Raw genomic sequence first — 19652 nt, forward strand, 5'->3', positions numbered from 1 at the left:
CCCCGACTCCGCAGCAGCAGGGAGGCCCCACACCCCAGACCGCAGTCGGACAGCCAACTACTCCTGTGTTATTTGTTTCTAGAAAAAGCTCGATATGGTGTACTATGAACTTGCAAAACTCCTCATCTGACAATAATGCTGAGTCAAATTTCCAGAACCGCTGCCTTGCTGATACATTTGGAAATGCGATATCAACCTGCACTGGTGCATGATCAGAAATTACAATTGCATTGTATTTACACATGGTGACCCTTGGGATAAGGAAATTATCCAGACGAAAATAATCAATCCTGGAATACGAATGATGCACAGGGGTGAAGAAGGAATAGTATTTTGCTAAGGGCTCAGTGATACACAGTGGATCTGAAATGCCATAGTTTTGAAGAAATGTCTATAGCATTTAAATTCTATGTTTATCGTTTATGGACGATTTAAAATCTTCAAATCTACAATTTCACACGTGCTACACCTTAAGTTTTTGCTAATGCAATCATGCTTTTAGTAATTTAAAAATATTTCAGACTGAAAACTAAATCAAATTCAATTTCAATTACATTTTATTTAGCACAAATCACAACAACAGTTGCTTTAAGGCGCTAAAGGGAGCAGTTTTCTTGCAATGCTACTAAATTATCTGCCTGGAGAAAATCAGTCTGCTGTAGAGCTGGGCGATATAAGATTTTTTCATATCACAATATGTTTTTTTGTTTTTTTTTTCATTTCAGGCGATAACGATATCTATCACGATATAAGCCAAATAACTATATTTGTAAGATTTAAATGTGCTGTTGCACAAATGTGAAATAATCAGCAGTGTGTTTTGATTTAAATATTTATTTCCCATAATAAGTTCAACAGGGTAGATGTACTTAAGGAACATGAGACTTTTTCAGATAAATAAAGGCAAATATTGCAAACTACACAAAAGGCAGCCGCTAAAGCGTTTAAGTTTCAAAATAGAACAAACGAAACAGACTACTAAATTTTCAATTCAACTTAGAAACAAAATATTAATTCAAAAAATAAATCTTAGTTTGTTTTACAGAAGAACAGACAAAATTGACTAACTTTTGTCAATATCAAATAAACTGAGAACTAAAAGGAAATTCTCGATCTCTCCTTGCTGTATAGCTTAGCTTTTCAACAGTTTTAACAGTTACTTTAGTCTGACAAAAGCCGAATGACAAATTAGCGCTTCCAGTCAGAGATTGAGCATGCACCGGTTTATTGTATTTCCAGACTTGCTTTTGGCACAATTTACAGTGCCAAAACACTGGCTGTTGTGAAATCCGTGGTAGCTGTTTTTTGTTGGTTCATCTTCCTTGAGAGCAGGGAGTGTGGGGGCATTTCTCCTTATTTTTATTTTCCTTATGTTGCACGCCGGTTTTCCCTGGGCTGGGGTGTAACAAACGTTAACTAGTAATGACTTCATGAACTTCTTCACAAATAAAATTTTAATCATTAAAGAAAAAATTACCAATAATCATCCCACAGATGTAATATTATCTACAGCTACTCTTAGTATCATTGATGTTAAGTTACTCTTTTTCTCCAATTGATCTTTCTGAGTTAACTTCAATAATTACTTCCTCCAAACCATCAACGTGTTTTTTAGATCCCTTTAAACAGCTACTGTGATTTGCGGTCTCTTATTTTGCACCTTGTTCATTGAAAAACCTTCAGAGCACTTTAACAGAACAGAACTGAATAGCCCTTTATTGTCAATGTACAAAGAAATTATTGGTGATCCAGACCAACTGTGCAGGAGTAAAATATAAATAGCCAGCAGCTGCTTGTCTTTGTCTCCCTGGGGTATTCAGAGCTCTAATAAAGACTGTTGTAATTGAAGACTGTTATTCATAAACTAGACTTTGTATTTGTATTATTTTGTTTTATGTGTTTTAATGTTGTATTTGATTTTTAACTTGTAACACTGTAATAATATGCCTTCCTCGCCAAGTCTCCCTTGATGTTAATCTCAAGGGATCCCTGATTAAATAAAATAAATAAATATGAGGTCTTTAGGATAAAATAAGAAAGGAGTTTTTAAAAGCCAACTCAAGTAATAAATGCATGAACCAGTTTTTCTACATCACTCTGAGATAGGATGTTAGCATGTTTTATCCAAGTCCAAATGCAAGTAAACAGTCCTACAGATTTGGATAATATGTGCATTGAAAGACCTATCCTGGTCAAAAATGACTCCAACATTCCTCACACAAAGGTCTAGCAGGATACGAATGGTGAGTTATGTTAATAAACAAAGCTGAACAGAAGAATATACAGAAATCATAAAAGATGCTGCTTGATGTAAAAATTGGAGTCGTTGCCTCAATCCTGAAACCCTGATCCAAACAGAAACACAGTTGATGCTGGCACAAAGGCAAATCATGAACCGTTTGCTCTATACCTGTCATGATCAATATGCTGGTCAGCGTCATAGATGCAGAAAGGCTTATCAATGGTGGTGCATTCATTCATGAACTCTATAGAGCCTCCAGTGTCAGCAGATATGTCGCAGATGGCCAGCAGCCTGCAGGAAGACAGAAAAGAAAACACTTATGAGGGTATAGCAGGCTGTGGGGTAAGGTGATCCAAACGGGTATGTCCTACAGGGAGGAGGCCCCAGCACAGACCCGGGACACGCTGAAGAGATCTATTGGCTGGCCTGGGAAAGGTTTGATGTTTCCTCACATAAGTGGGGTGCCTCTGCCAACTATAGATAAGCAGAAAAAAATGGCTGGATGATTTGTTTTATTATTTTAGATGCTAATTTTATTGAAGATGTCATGAGATGTCATGAATCACAATGCTTTTGTTTGTTTTTCAGATTTTATTTTGCCATATTTTAGTAATACGTGAACAGCTTTTGTAGTAACATGTTTTCATATTTATTCTCATATTTAACATCTCAAAAAGTTGATTCAGTTCATCTACACGTAGCGTTTTCAGTGGCAAAAAATGTTTCATCGCTCATCCACATGACTTCTTTGGTCTCAGCTGATTGCAGGTTTCCCCAACCTTATAAACAGTATATTTGCATAATGACTAAAACTAGCACCACTGAAGAACAATGAGGTCAGTTTCTTGATCATTAATATACAAAATGTCATGACCATTGATCAACAATTACTGATCAAAGACAAAAACATTATCATCCTTCTGGCAGACAAGGGTAGGTACACGGTTTTGCTAAACCAGAAACTATCATGAGAAAATTTTCTTGCTGCTCGGTTACAAAAATACTTGAAACAAGACCAGGAAGTGACTAAAGGAAGAGGGTGATAGATTGTCTGAAGCAGTTAGAACAAGACAATACTACTGACCGGATGTCATTTTTTAATTAATTAATTTTATTTTTATTTTTTATTTTATTTGGTTTTTATTTATATATAATGTATTTTTATTATTTAGTTCCAATGATACAAAAGTCTTGTGTGATGTTACGTCTGTCTCATTTATGTTCCAGTCACTGAAGCAGGGGAGGCAGTTCACAAGAGATTACAGGATGACCCCAACCTCAACAATAGGACTCCTCTCAGCACCGACCAAGTGTGTTTGCTCTTGGAACTCTGACTTCATTCCACATATTTCACATAGTTAGTACTACAGACTAAAACATGGGTGGGCCTTTGGCTCCCCAGTTTTACCCATTGTAGCCAACTTTTACATGGAAGAATTGGAAAAGAGTGCTCTGTTATCCTACCCTGGAACACCACCAAGTCATTGGTTCAGGTATCATTATCATTTCATTATCATTTTTATTTATGAACTGAACAGAAACAGAAATACAAAATAAATAGTACCAAATAACTTATAATTTATAATATTAATACCAAATAATGGTCATACTGTATTAAATGCCAGTGAACACAAATGTGTTTTAGATGTGTCATCTGTAGGGGGACATTATTCCACAGTTTAGGCACTACAAACCCAAATGCTCGATTGCCTCTGTGAACGAGCCTACACCTTGGTATGGCTAAAAGCAAAAGATCATTTGAACTAAGAGATCTAGAAGTCGGATAAGGCTTCAACAGGTAAGACAAATACCCAGTAGCCTGTCCATTTGGAGCTTAGTAGGTCAACAATAAAATTTTAAAACCAATTCTGAAGTGAACAGGGAGCCAGTGAAGAGAGAGAGAGAGAGGCAAGCACTGGTGAAATATGTTCATGTCTTTTAGTTCACATCAGAAGACGAGCTGCAGCATTCTGGACCAACTGCAGTCTTGGATGGGAGGTCTGACTAACTCCAATATATAAGAAGTTACAATAGTCCAGCTGGGATCTAATAAAAAGGTAAAGGTATGTGGATGACACCTGAGTGAAAATCAAATCTCAGGACATACCACAATTCACTGATCACATTAACTGTGGACCAACTGCTTCCTAAGCAAAAACCCTTAGTGATTTCTCATCTGTCAGCTCGAGGCAATGTTGCGGTGCATAGCGTCCTCCAACCAGTCCATCTGGAGTGACGAACTACCCTGGATTGAGTACGCCCATAACAGTCTGACTTCCTCCGCCACTGGTCTGTCTCCCTTCGAGGTCTCACTGGGTTTCCAGCCACCTCTCTTCCCCTCTGTCGAGGGTGAGCATTCTGTACCATCTGTCCAGGCCCATCTACATAGGTGCAGACGAGCTTGGCGGGCCGCACGGACGGTGTTGCTGCGCACAAAGGACAGCTGAGACATATTTTCTCTAAACACCACGTCAGTCAGCTGAAACTGAAGAAGTCACTTGGATGACTGACGAAACCTTTCTCCCACTGAAAACGCTACCTCCAGATGATTTTCTTTTAAGATTTCCTTACCTGGATGATTGAACATCAAGACATTTTTCTTCTTTGTTATTGAAGAATGTGATAACTGGTTTGAAATGCGTTTGTTATTGTTTTTCATTAAACGGTTTTCAAATGTAACTTCAAACCTGAGTGCTTCTTAGTGTTAGACCAGTTGGTTAGTCTAATTTTTTTTTCTTGTTTAGTCAACTAAGAAATTAGTCGCCAGGAATATCCCTAAAAGATAAACATGCAATCGCTGTTGAGATGCAGTAGCTACCACCACAGTACTTTTATTCATTCAGTAGAAAAAGATTTCCAGCCTGTATTTGTGATTTTCCTGTGCTGCGTTCTTACTTGTGAGGAAGCTTAGGTGATCCCTCGTTGTATGCAGATGAGGATTTTTGTGGTCTCATGAGCATCTGAGCGTCCAGTCGCCTGAGGAGTCGAGGAGTGTGGGGGTCCCAATAAATACCATTGATCAGACAGGTTGTATAGGGTGCTACCTATAGTCAGGAAGAAACCACGGTCCAGTCATTCACTATGTGTTGAACTACAGTGTGTCAGCCATTCAGTAGTGCTTTTGAAATCTCAACTGTAATTTAAATCTACAACTACAATTCTGAAAAAGTTGGAATGGTGTGTAAAATACATATTACACATTTTCTACAACACAAAACAAAAAAATATAATACCCTGAACTGCATTAAATAATACACCAACAATAAACAGTAAGTCTCTCTCTTCTAAGTCCCTGCGAGTAAACAGTTTTATAATTGATAAATTTTTATTTATTTATTTATTTTTGCCGCCTGTCCCATTTGGTTCTTTTGCCATCAGAATTATTGTCTGAAGGCCAAAAAAGACGCCCAACAGATTTACTTTACCAAGTGGACCATCCTGGCCTTGCCGTATTGGTCCATTTGATTGACCTTTGTTTTTATTGTTTATTTATTTTATTTTATTTTCACTTGTTACATACGGGGAAGACATGACTGGGGGAAAGGAAAGGGAGAAAGAATGAGAGGGAGGGAAAGAAAAACAGCGGGGAAGAGGAGCGGTGATAAAGAAAAGAAAATTGATCAATATACTGATTTAATTTGAGTTAAGGACCTGGTTATACTACAATGGGTATGTTAGTTTATATTCACGTGCAACTCATTTTTAGTATCTTGCCCAAGAATAGTTTGCCTGGGATCAAACTATCAACCTAACAATTGGTAGATGACCTGCTCCACCTTTATAGCCACAACCTGAACAGAAAGGGTGGACAATAAGTTAGTTCCACACCCGTGGAGGCCAAAAACTCAAAAATGTTCTGTGCTAGGACCAGTTCTGTTTCTGTACAACTGCTTCCTTTACACACTATTATTCAAAGGCATAGCAAATATTTTCATTGCTATGCAGATGAAATCCAGCTTTATTGATCCATGAAGCCAGATGACACACATCAATTAGGTAAACTGCAGGCATGTCCTGGATGGGACCTGAATGACCTCTAATTTCCTGCTACTAAATTCATACAAACTGAAGTTATTGTATTTGACTTTAAAACATGTTGTATGACTACTTTAGGCTTGGTGTTTGATCACAACTGTTTTAATTTCATGTCACCTGTTATTTGACTGCTACCTAATGTGGAGATCAGGGAAATATTTTACTGCTACTATTCATAACCATCATTACCATTACATTAATTATCATTTCATCAAAGCATTTATTCAATAGATTACACATGTTCTTAGTTAAGATTATTACACCTATCACAGAGAGCTTCTGTCTGGTAAAAGGTCAGAAGCGTCAACGGGCGGGGTGAGGCCGAGTGCATTTTGAGGTCGAGACACACACACACACACAAACAGTAGTTAGACTCATGTTTAGATAAGAGTTCAAATAATAGTTTGCAAAACCTTTTAACTGTAAGATTATGTCTGCCTAAGGGACAGTTTGTTCCAGGAGATAAGCAAGAGTTAGAAGATTAATAGGAAGCACCTGGCCTCGAGACGGAGAAGATGTCCTTTTAAATGTGTCAAAAGTCGTCAACAGAACATTTGTGGTTTTTAAACTTGTGCATGTATTGTATCTGCTTTGACACATGAGGGGGCGTCATAAATAATACCCTGATGTTATAAAAACAACTGCTTGTGTATTATTGGGCGGAGATCAATGCTGTCTGTGTGCAATGTTCATCTCCCCACGTGTGTGTTCATTAAAATCATTGTTTGACCGACTCTCCTGGACCAATTGTTGTTTTTTGTGCTCACCCTCAATATTTGAACCCGTAACACTAACTTGAGCATTGTGCCTCACGTTAGGGAGTGTGTAGTTTAGTTTTTTTGTCCGATAACTTTGGAGAAACTTAGGCACCATTTTTACTGGCCTACTATGCCTAAAGATGTGGAATAATTTTGCTGCCACTCCAATTTTAAAGCATAGAGGAAATCTGGCTTTCCCAGTTGGAGCGCCCAGACTTCAGAATAACTTGCCACTTCAGAGTCTATACAGTCTTTCAAATTAATTCAAGTTCAGTTTGAGTACCATCAGGCTTGTTTTATCTTTGTTTGCTTTGTTTACATGTTAAATATATTGTCATTGCCTCATCATGTCTCATTTTTCTGTATTTGCTTTTCTATTGTGTTTTCTTGTTCATTAAGTAATTGTGAAGCTTTGGAAAAAGGATGGTATTAGTTATACTAAAATAAAGAAAATATTAAAAACAGCATTAATTGTGAAAGATTAAAATGGTAACTATGTGCATTTTAAAACTGACCTCACATATGCTTTTTGTTTTCTCAAATTAGTACTCCACACTATGGACTGTTCTCAGTCCAGCTATGGTTCCCCTACTGCTCTGCACACACAGCAACCTGCCACAGCTCAATATTCCATCTGCTACACGTTCAGCCTCCAAAAATTATTCATCTTTTATCTAACTATAGTCCACTAGTCACTATGGTATTGACAACTGATCGCTAATATGGATAAATATTGGATAATTACTAATAGATAAACAGCTAATGTCAATGTGTGTGCTGGTCAGGCTGACATTTATGATAACCGTATAATATTTTAGTGTTGTTGAAACGTGTTACAATGGAAAAATTAACTCTTGACCTCTTAACTCTGAACTCCTACAGGGGCTATGACACCAATAGAGTAAATTCACAGACTCCGCCCCCAGCACCATAGGCTTCAATCAAAGCTGAAGTGAAGCCGTTTCAAAACATTTTGCTCTACATATTTGAGTTGTTTGCTATGCTAGGCAAGTCATTTTTTCAAAGATTGTTTCAATTATTATTATTAGCTTTTACTTCTGTGGCTCTTTGGAGTTGAGACAAAGCTGTGTGAAAGGCATTAGCCATGTTGCTCGGCGATAGCATAATATTCTGTTTTAGCTAGCTGAAAGGTATTGTTTGCGGGCAAATGCCACAGCCTTGAAAAAAAAGCTTGCATGTGAATTTTCAGTCAAATTTTTGGTCAAATACACCTAAAACAATGTCTAGAATGTGAAATGTTGGTATAATGGTGCTACTTGAAGCCTGAAAATGATCTCCCATAAAAAAAACAAAAACGCGCAAACAGCAGTAGCAGATGTCCTGACTGGGTTCTACGTTGGCATTTAGATCCCTCCAGAGTTTTGTGCACACGGTTTAGGTAAAAATGAAAAAGGTTGAGGCTTTACATTTAGTTCAGTATTACCTGTTGCCTGTGTCCTTGTCTTTTGGGAAAATACTTTACACAAGTAATGGCTCAAAGAGAATTCTTTTTTTTTTTACTGTGCTGCAATTGATTTGTGCCACTAATTTTTATTCAATCTCCGCACAGGATATGCTTGTGAAGATGGAATATGGGGAAGAGCAGAAGTTCGTTGAAGTTCCACAAAGTGATGAATGAAGGACATGCATATTGTATTAAAGAAATAAGTGAGAGAATGCTGTTATTTGCATTTACCAGCTCACCTATGTCAGACCTTTTGATAAACAACATTCTAATGAAAGTGAGAACATGTATACTGTTACATCTTTCAGAAAATGTTTTGAAATTGCGGTGCACAGTTCAGAATAAATGTTTTTCAAAAACCATTGCGTCTTTTTAGTAAATGTTTATTTCCAAAAGAAATTTCTAGAAGTTCAGAACAGTAAAATTCCCGCTTTTTAGAATTAATTAGGAGATAACTCTTACGTAGTTAAACTAAAATACTCTTTGAGAGTTAATATATAAACTCTTAACACCTAGTTAGCATTAGTAAGTGTTAAATTATCAACTCCAGACAGATTTGGTGTTTAACACTAAATCAGAGTTAACGTACCAACTCTCCAAAAAGAGTTAAATTAACACTCTCTGGTGTGGACCCATATAGACACTTTAATAGTGTTGAAATCAAATCTGACAGTGTTAATTTGGACATGCCAGAGACAAACTTAACACTACAGCTGCAACTATCTTACTTAGGTTTTAATGTTGATTAATATCTAAGCATTGACTTTTTGAAAACCCAACCTTAAATATGTTGGCAATACATTGCTAAGTAGCTTATTATTTTAATGTATCTGACTGATTTCACTGGGTGACATTAATTCACGGGGCACATTCCTCATAAAGCAGATAAGACAGTTACAGACAGTTCCATCACACTGGAAAAAAGTCTTAAGCGAATGTGAGTCCAAATGGTGTGTGTCTCTATGTTAGCCAGGATGTACCCTGCCACTCGCCATGTGGCAGAGCAATAGTTCTCAAGGCCTTCTGAAGGCCAAAGTTTTTCTTTGGTTACTTTTTCACTCATTTTTTAGTCCAGTCCATGATGATTTTCAGAGGGATGGGTTTCTTGTTTGTTAAACCACTTAAAACCGACCCATGATTTAAAGGCAAAAACACCTAACTCAAGAGATGAATGAATTATGGGTCTATGCATAATACAGAACCTAGCAAAGAACCAATTTTAAAATATAATATAAAAAGCTAATAACTAATAACTAGTTATTGGCTAATAGCTATTAGCCTATAACTTGCATATATTGCCTGGTATGCATTACATTAGAAAAAGTCTTTTTGAGGAAACTGGACAAGTGGAGGACAAAAGAAGTGGCAAGCCTAAAAATAAAAAAAACAAATCTACAACAGATGAACACTATGTTTTCCATTTTTCTCCTCAACACTAGGGCTGTTCGATATAACTATATATATCAGATGATGATATAAAAACGTCTATCGTTTCATTTTACGCTATCGTTTGTTTCGTGGTGTCGCAAAATAAACTGTTTACGGCAATATTTTTTAATCGTTTTGATGGTCACTGTAGTGGATATATTAATTTCTTAAAGTTCTCTCTTTCTCTTATATTTTATATAACCACACTACAGACGGACAAGCGCCTGTTTTTATGCGTTGTCGTTAGCAACAACGACGGTAACACCATCGCGTGTCTGCTTGTTTATGTTTCACATAAACCTTTCACAATAAAGCTCAAGATCCTGTTGAGACTTTTCAAAATAAACTGAATCACGTGAAAGAGCAGATTATTTACAGATGAGAATTAAAAAAGAGCCGCGAGGTGCTAAAAAATAAACCTTAGACTCAAACGTTAGAACAGGCTTTTCCCCGCAGCACGCCGTGTAATAAATACTCACAAAAAAAACGGCGCCCTTTACAACTTATGTCTAAAAATGTATTGTTTCATGCATCTGTTAAAACACTCGACTCCAGCTACATCATGCGCAGCTGGAAACACTTTACGCAAGATGAGATTCACAGAATTTACAGAAAATGTTACATTTTTGTGATTTATATCGTTATCGGGACGATAGATGTCTTATATCGGGATATGAGATTTTGGTCATATCGCATAGCCCTACTCAACACCATACCTAACCAACACCTCATCGTCTCCTCTGTTCACTTAACCTACATGTCCCTGAGGACACTCTCTGCCACTTCATCTAACAACTTCTGCATCCAGTAATGCCATTTCTGCATGCATGTACATTTCCAGAATTCCATATTCTTTTCTAACCGACATCCAACCTGTGGGTCAAATGCACTAACAATATTCACACCTTCATTTTCCAGCTTCAAATTCATGATGCTGTCTGACACTATTCTTTCAAGATTACCCCTACTCCTTTCCATTTGCTCTCTACAGCAAAGTAGAACAGTCCAAATCCAGTGCTACTGACCTTGCTACCCTTCCACCTGGCCTCATGCACACACAATAACTCACTCTTCCTTCTCTCCATGTCAGTGAGCTCTCTCTCTTTACCAGTCATAGACCCTCCTTTTAAAGTCCCAACTCTCCCCTCCATAATCACATACCTTACCCCTTTCCTTTCCCTAATCTCTAATAATCTATATAAAAACATAGGGATTACCATGGTAAACACAGATCTAGAACCCTGCAAGTGGGCTTTATATTTCTACTTAAATGACACATCAATACAGCATGTGTTTTGAAATGCCAGCACAACTTGACTTATTCATGTCTTATGTGGGCAGCACGGAGGTCAGCAAGAAGGTCCTGAGTTCAATTACACCATCAGACCGGGGTCGTTCTGTGTGGAGTTTGCATGTTCTCCCCGTGTTTGCATGGGTTCCCTCCGGGTACTCCGGCTTCCTCCCACCGTCCAAAGACATGCAATTTGTGGGGATAGGTTAATTGATTAATCCAAATTGCCCATAGGTGTGAATGCGGGAGTGAATGTGAGCGCTGTCATGTGGCTGTCTGTCTCTGTGTGTTAGCCCTGCAACAGACTGGCGACCTGTCCAGGGTGTACCCCGCCTCTCGCCCTAGGACAACTGGGATAGGCTCGAGCACCTATCCTGAAAAGGATAAGCGGAAGCGAATGGATGGATGGATGGATGGATGGATGCCTTATGTGTTGCTGACTGAAGTAGAGGACAAGGCCCCTGAATAACAGACGGGGGTTGGAGTAATGTTGTAAGCAGGCCTTAGTGACAGACAAAAATTAAGAAACTCACGCTGGTCCTGAAGTGGGAAGTGTACAGTTCTGGATGGATCTCGTACTCAATGGGGTCATAGATGCCGTCACTCTTTCTTACAAGGTGGTGGTGTCGGCTAAGGACGGTGGCATACACTTTGGTCATATCTGGCAAGAAAACATACAGTTTGCTCTAGTTAAATTACATAATATAACTTAATGATAGTGATAAAAACGAACAAACACAATTGCATAATAAAAGGTTGTAGGAATACAGTTAGCTTTAGCCATAAATTAGTATATATCTAATCTTAATGTCACATTAATGATTCTAGTAATATTTTGACTTAATCTTTAATGATAATACAGTGAACTGACTTTGAATCCTAATAATTAGAGAGGTTTACTGTGGTGCAGGGCTCTAGACTAGCTTTTTGCCATGGGCGTACCGGTACTGGCACAAAAGTTAGGCGCACACAAATTTTATAATAATTTATATAATATAATGTGTTTTTCTGGATACACTGTGCTTTTTCAGCATTCAAAGATTGATGACACCGTGTCAGAGCACTGGCTATGAATTTCAGAAGGATCAGGCCTTAACTTAACAGAAAAGTTAGCAATAGTTCTTTTCCTATTGCAGCTACATCCACTTCTGTCGTGCCTAGGCTGCTCACTAGGGCTGGGTATCATCACTGATTTCTATAATCCATTCGATTCCGGTTTTCAAAGTCCCGATTCGATTCAACTTAGCCTCAGTCAGAAATATTATAATTCTGATCATTTATCAGTGACTTCATCGGAATTGTGAAAATCACAGCAGATGCCTTTGTGTGAAAGTAACTGAGAATAAAACACAGAAAAACATGAAGGCCTGGTCTGGCTTTTTATAGCAGATAACCTTAAAAATATTCTACAATGTTCTGCATATAAAGTTTAAATTTCTTCAGTACTGAACAACAGAAAAAACAGGCTTTCTTGTCCGAGGTCATTTAAGTGAAAAAAAGAAAAAGAAAAGAAAAAGACAGCAGCCACAGCGCTGTAAACAACGGTAGACTGGTGGGTAATAAGCGAATGAATAATACAGAAAACAGAGATTGGAGACGGGAAACTGTTCCTGAAGTACAGAGAGAGAGAGAGCTAGCTGTGCATGAAGTGTGATTTTAATAGTCGTGGAAGCAAAACAGCAAAATTCATGACGACATTGATCAAATGTGAAGCGCAGTTTGCTGCTTCTTTTGCTGCTGGCTCGGTGAATTTTGGTTGGAGAGACAAAACCTGCAGCTCAGAATCAGCACAAAAAGACGTAAACACAGCGCGGACCGGACGCATCAAAATCCCTAAGCTCCGACAGCGTGTCCGTCTATGGGCCGTCGGGTGAGAAAGCCGAGAAAGACAAAGCTGATTCTGATGCGTCGGGTCCGTTCTGTGTTTACGTCTTTGTGTGGAATCTGTGTACCTGCTCTCATTTGCTGTTTGGTTGTTGTTGAAATGGTTTTGTGAGCTTTAATCTGACGTTTCTGGCAAAACACAGTTATATTTAAAAGTCGATTCAGGATTTAATGATTTGATATCGCTTTATTCAAGCTACTCACCTCCCACTTCCACCTGCACTTTCAACTGGACCACGGCCAATCAGAGAGGTCCCGCCCCTGACTATCTCTGATTGGTTTAGTCCACGATAGGGGCAAAATGTGTGTCTGTTGTTGACCACAGGGAAGGTTGCAGATTTTTTTTCTTTCTTTTTTTTTTGCTACCCGCCAGTTGCAACCAAATTATTTTTTTTTAGTCGCACCACTGAAAAATTTGGTCGCATTTGCGACCACATTGGTCGCACTCTAGAGCCCTGTGGTGGGATGTGGAGTTGTGTGTGGTGTGGAACAACAAAGGTAGATGGAAAGCTGCTCTCATAAAAGCAAAGGAAAACACTGCAAATAAATATCACTTGACTTGCCAACTTGCAACTAACCAGGGAACATCATTCATGTCTCACAGACTACAAGGACTGTACGAATTACTGGCATTAAATGTGTTCGGACCAACTTCTCCCACCCTCAGACTGATGGGGTGGTGGAACGGCTGAATAAGACTTTAAGCTCCATGATTCGCAAGGTCATTTACGCGGATGAACACAATTAGGATTGCCAGTTAGACCCTCTTTCGTTTACAGTGAGGGAGGTGCCCCAGAGTTTCATGGGATTTTCTGCCTTTGAGTTACTGCTCAGCAGAACTACACTACTGCCCCTTGTGATGTGATAGCTCTGTTTGAAAAATCTTCACCGAGCATAACACCCCAGTAGATCTCAGACCCAGCAACAACCTCAGACAACAAAATGGAAAATCACTGGAAAAAAAGAAAAGAAAACAATGTTGTGTATGTTATATGATGAGCAGTTCTCAGACCAATACATAGGAGGGACGAAACAACCACTCCAAAGGTACGTAGCGCCACAAGAGAGATCCAGGTCTTTAGGACAAGATTCAGCTATAATTTCACTTCAATGAGGGGACACACTGTTTTCATGATGCTAATATTCACATTTTGGACAGAGAAGATGGATGGTTTCAGAGAAGAGTAAATGAGTAAATGGATATCCACTGAATAGAGGTAGTGACCTACAACACCAAACAGGTGCCACCTATAATACAGTCCTGAGATCATTTTCCAAGTGATTCACCTCTAATTCACACTTTGTCTCATGGGATCCTAATGACTCACATGATGACAGAACGGGTCAGTGACTCTCAGTATCTCAAAGTTGACAACCCCACAAAAACAGGGATAGAGATGACAGACGTTTTATTATCATCATCTGGTATATTTTGTCATATCCCACAGCCCTAAAATAAATTGACAGATATTTTGTTTTTTTAGGTTCATGACTTTCCAATTTATTCACAGAGGCAAAAATAAAGGAACATAGTAAAAGTTTGGTTAATAGTAAGAACTTTTTGATCAATGTAGAAATTTATAAATGTTCTTATTTTCTAAACACATTTCATTTGTAATATAATCTGTAAGCAATGTTTAATTTAAGTCCTTGTGCTTTTTGTGGTATCCATGTTTTTCCACATTCCAAATAACAAGATCAGACAGACCATTTCCCCAAAGAACTTGTGTGTTTAAAGTGCTACAACCCACCACGGTCACTCCAACAGCTGAAAATTGCATGATGCTCAAAATATTTCATACCTCCTGTTTCAGAGACGTCCTTCAACTCGTGAGGTTCAACATATTCAACAGGAAGCTCGTTGATGATGTCTTGGGCTCCCTGCAAGAAAGAAAAAAGATGCATAAAATGAAACATTCATCACAAAATCCTCCTTAATGTATTTTTTCTGAGTGTTTGGTTGTGTCTAAGGTTTTGTACCTTGGAGACATTTCCTGTTCCAGTGAAGCAAAATGTGAGGGGTCCAATGGATTTGGGCATAAGCCCCATTGAAATTTCATACCCACAATCCCTGACTGCTTGGATGGCCTGGCTTACATTCCTATAGTTATGAGCCATACCAATGTGCTGGATATGAATCATGTGGAGAAAAGGACATCACATGTGAACTCTTTATAAGGACAAAGTTGTTTTTAACATTTTTTTGAAATGATAAAGAATGTCCACTCTTACCATAAACGGAGTGTGGTGGCCGAGAGCCAAGAAGCGCAGCCCCAATCCATGCAAAATGTTAATCATTCCTGAAGAAAAAGAAAGAGATTCATTTACTTCAAAAAGAACAATTTACTAAATAATAACACACAAAATAGTAATTTATAATGTGGTCATCATAAACGATTAAAATGACAGAAATATTTATAAGACAGAAAAACTGGTCATTAATTTAAGGTTAGAGGGTGATTTTTAGTATTCTGTGCCATTTAAGCTCCCATGACAGACTAACTATTGTATGTTGTATAAAAATACAGGCCATTCAAAATGGCTCAGTATGTATTTGTAAAAGCTTGCCTTACACCATCAAACTCTCATCTACCATAGAAAACCATCTTATGTATGCAAAATTATGTTCTTAATTGTCTTCTAGTTACATGACTTACAGCTAGTTGTATATAGTTTTGGAGGGAAATCATCTACAAGAACCAGAATAAACAGCTTTTTCTATCTGATTTCTCAGATCTTTTGTCCCGATTTAGGTTCAGATAACATAATTATAAAGTCCAGCAAGGGCCAGGACAGTCTCCTAAAGATGATTCAGCTGCAGGATTGGGGTGCCATCTGTGCAGATCTTGCTCAGGAATGGCAGCAAGCAGTTGTGAGTGCATCTGCACACTCAGTGAGCTGAAAACTCTTGGAGGATGGCCTGGTGTCAAGAAGTGCAGCAAATAAGCCACTTGTCCCCCCTAAAAATATCAGGGACAGGCCGATATTCTGCAAGAAGTACAGTGAGTGGACTGCTGAGGACTCAGGTAAAGTCATTTTCTCTGATGAAGCCCTTTTCTTATTGTTTGGGGCATCTGCAAAAAGGATTGTCCAGATAAGAAAAGGCGAGCACTACCATCAGTCCTGCCTCAAGCCAACAGTAAAGCATCCTGATACCATTCGTGTGGGGTGCTGCTTTTCAACCAAGGAAGTGGGATCCCTCACAATTTTGCCAAAAAACACAGCCATGAATAAAGAATGGTGCCAAAACATCCTCCGACAGCAACTTCTTCCAACCATCCAAGAACAGTTTTGTGATGAACAATGCCCTTTCCAGCCTGATGGAGCACCGAAGTGACTGAAGTGATAATAACTAAGGGGCTCGGGGAACAAAACATTGACATTTTGCATCCATGGCCAGGAAACTCCCCAGACCTTAATCCAATTGAGAACTTGTGGTCAATCCTCAACAAGCAGGTTATGAAAGAATGGGTTGTGTGGGATTATAATATTATTTTATGCCATGTTAGACCCCTAATTAAAGATTGTGAATTATTATGTAGTTTTAGTTTGCATTATTCTCCTAAATTAGAAGAAGGTGATAACTATTGCATTTGTTAAACTGATTTGCATTACATTAGACTGCTGATTTATTGTGAATGAATGATATTGTTTTATGATGCATTATACTGCTGAGTTATAAGAAATACTGTTCGCAGAAAGTCATCGCCTTATTTGTCTGATTAGAAGAGAACAGAACATACTGGAGTTTTCTGCCCCATCTCAGCAGGAGCAGATAAACAGGGAGCCAAGGTCGTAGCTTAGGCGCTGTGTGAGAGAAAGAATGTGAATGTTTAGGCTTTTATGATTAGGTGGGGGCCACTAGAGGCTATAAGAGTTTGACCAATGTTCCACCATTTTGAGATCTGATGCTGTCTGCGTACAGTGTCCATCTCCCACGTGTGTGATCATTAAAATCATCGTTTGACTCAACCCGGCCGGACCAGTGTTGTTATTGTGGTTTTTCCTCTTGTATCCATCCCCAATATTTGAATCCGTAACAGTTTGGGGGCTCCTCCTGTGGTATTGGGGTGGAAGTTGGAGGTTTGGACGGTCCGAGGTTGTCGAACGGACAGGCAAAAGCCAGTGGTCTGACGTGAGTGGGCATAAGCCGGCTTATACAAAGGTAAGGCACTACCTGTTGAATCTATTTCCAAAGTGTGCCAAATTGGACATGATAAAATTAAAGTCTACTCACTGAAATTACTGGTAGATGTCTGTTTTGATTTTGATGAAAAAAATCTCATGAGTTAATGCAGTTAGAGGCTGCTAAGAAATTGAGTTAGAGGCTCAAGTGTTTAATGCAGTTAGAGGCTGCTAAGAAATTAATACAGTTAGAGGCTGCTAAGAAGTTAATGCAGTTAGAGGCTGCTAAGAAATTGAGTTAGAGGCTCAAGTAGGTTGGTAGGGAATTGGTCATTTTGTGAGGTAGAGGCTCAATTGGTTATATGGTGGACCTGAGTTGGTCATGTTGTGAGTTAGAGGCTCCATTGATCACTAGGTTGCACCTGCCTCAGTCACACTCTTGTTTCGAGGAGTTGACTGCTGTTTCAAAGTGTTATAAATTATTATAGGACGGCAGTTAGAGGCTGCTAAGAAGCGCATAGCCCGGAGGTTACGCTCCCTCCTGGCCGTGGACGCGCGACCTTGACCTGTCGGCGAACAGGGTTAGTTCAGTTTGGCTTAACTGTGGGGTACAGGGCATCCTGGAATAAGCTAGGAGTTAGAGGCTCCTTACCGTGTTAAACGGTATCTGCGCTTTTTTGGACACTGTTAAATTGAGTTAGGGAGTTTAGAAATGAGGCCAGATACAGTTAGAGGCTGATACTGGTTAATTGATCACAAAAAAGTTGGACTTTCTTCGGTTGGACCCGTTAACTTAAATTTGTCAAAATTGTGTAGGCGCTAAAGCTGTCGGGCCTGACAGTGATTGTAAATATAAGACGTCTTTGTAATATAAAATAGAGTTGTGTGTGAGACGAGACTGTGTGTGACGACAGCGCACTGCAGCGCTGCGAGCTATTTTTAGACTGTGAACATGCAAATGAGGTGGCTGCTGTGAAGCGCACAGAGGACTTTTGCTTGCTGTTTAGCGTGTTTTTGAGTTTTATAATTATGATTTGCAAATACTGTTAAAGACCTGTAAATAAGACGCTGATTTTGCTGATTATAATATTACAAATAAGGTTTTGAATGACTAGGGTGAATGTTTGATGTTTGGCTGGGTTTTGATATAGAAAAGACAAATCGTGCATGATTTAGACCGGCACTTCAGTCGGCAGGGTAAGATTGAGTGATAAATACAGCTGTGATTTGTTTCAGTTTTGTGGTGTGAAGCAGGATTTATAAGATTTTTAAGTGACTCTTGGTTCAGTTCAATAATATAGGCAGTTACATTTGATTTATGGTTACGATTATTACTGGTTTTATACCTTCATATTAATGGAGGATTGTGACTGAGAGTGTGGAGAGAGGACGTGAAGACGGCTTTGCAGCTGCTGGAGTGAGTAGCTGTGTGTGTGACAGGAACTCTGCATGCCCATAGAAGGCAACTGCCTGACTGTGTGAAGTATACACCCAGAGAGAGAGAGAGAGTTAAATCTAGGTAGATGAAGCGAATGGATGTTTTCAGACAAGAAATACTAAGTGAATGTTTTAGTTTGTTAATACAGTTGGATTTCTCTCAACCTGGAAACCTGAGTACAGTGGCAAAAGGATAAACAGAATTGGGACGACAGACAGGCCAAGCTTTGTCTCAAAATTACAGCTTGACCTCACTTTGTTCCCAACCTGAAAAGAAGCTTAAAGGACATCTTCTCCTCCAGTTATCGGTTACCATCACTGGAAATTTTCAGGCAAGTTTTTGACTGAATTGTTATTGGCGCCATGTGCCCCTGAAATCTCACAAGCAGGCTCTGACTCCTGGCTGAAGACATGGAATGCTGTTATTTAAAACAAAATAAAAACACGCAAACAACCAGAGAAATGCCTCGTTTGAGAAAAAAGTTAAATTAACCCACTTACAAACGCACACACACGTAATGAAGAAACAGCTTACATTCATGATAACGTGAAGATTTTCTAGCAAGGTTAAAGCAGCGAAACTTAACATATACCGGTTGTTAAATGATAAAGTTTATCCACTACTAACAAATAAACTCTCTGGGTTGCAGGACAACAACTTAACTTCAAAAAAAGACACTGGTCTGACCAACCATTGATGACACGACAAATTTAGTGGTTAAAAGAGTCAAATTGTGACATGTTTTCTGCTGATTGATTAATACAAATGATTACTGAATGAAAGAAAATTCCTTTTTGGGCTTTTAAACATGATCTTAAGAATTTTAACATGTACCTGTGTTGTCCTATCAGCTTGGTGGGTTATGAGTTGATTATATAGTGAGAAAAAACAAAAAAAGGGGGAGAGAAGGCTGACACAGGGCCTGGTCCCGTTGTTTCTCCCCTCTCTGAATAACACAGCCAACACAACATCATTTTCCTGTTCGT

The 19652-nt window shown here is 38.7% G+C and overlaps 1 protein-coding gene across 1 annotated transcript in view; it reads right to left on the reverse strand.

Moving 5' to 3' along the window:
* aass (aminoadipate-semialdehyde synthase) overlaps positions 1–19652 on the reverse strand; it is an 82466-nt gene that overhangs the window by 28827 nt on the left and 33987 nt on the right. The window contains exons 5-10 of the mRNA XM_005750558.1: positions 15336–15403; positions 15084–15230; positions 14906–14984; positions 11753–11880; positions 5138–5286; positions 2411–2533 (exon numbers count right to left, since the gene is read on the reverse strand). Coding sequence (XP_005750615.1) covers positions 2411–2533; positions 5138–5286; positions 11753–11880; positions 14906–14984; positions 15084–15230; positions 15336–15403 — 694 coding nt within the window. The remainder of the gene's footprint in view (positions 1–2410; positions 2534–5137; positions 5287–11752; positions 11881–14905; positions 14985–15083; positions 15231–15335; positions 15404–19652) is intronic.

The sequence above is a fragment of the Pundamilia nyererei genome, unplaced genomic scaffold (assembly GCF_000239375.1).
Source record: "Pundamilia nyererei isolate P.nyererei 1_Seehausen unplaced genomic scaffold, PunNye1.0 scaffold00278, whole genome shotgun sequence".
In the NCBI taxonomy this organism is placed as follows: Eukaryota; Metazoa; Chordata; class Actinopteri; order Cichliformes; family Cichlidae; genus Pundamilia; species Pundamilia nyererei.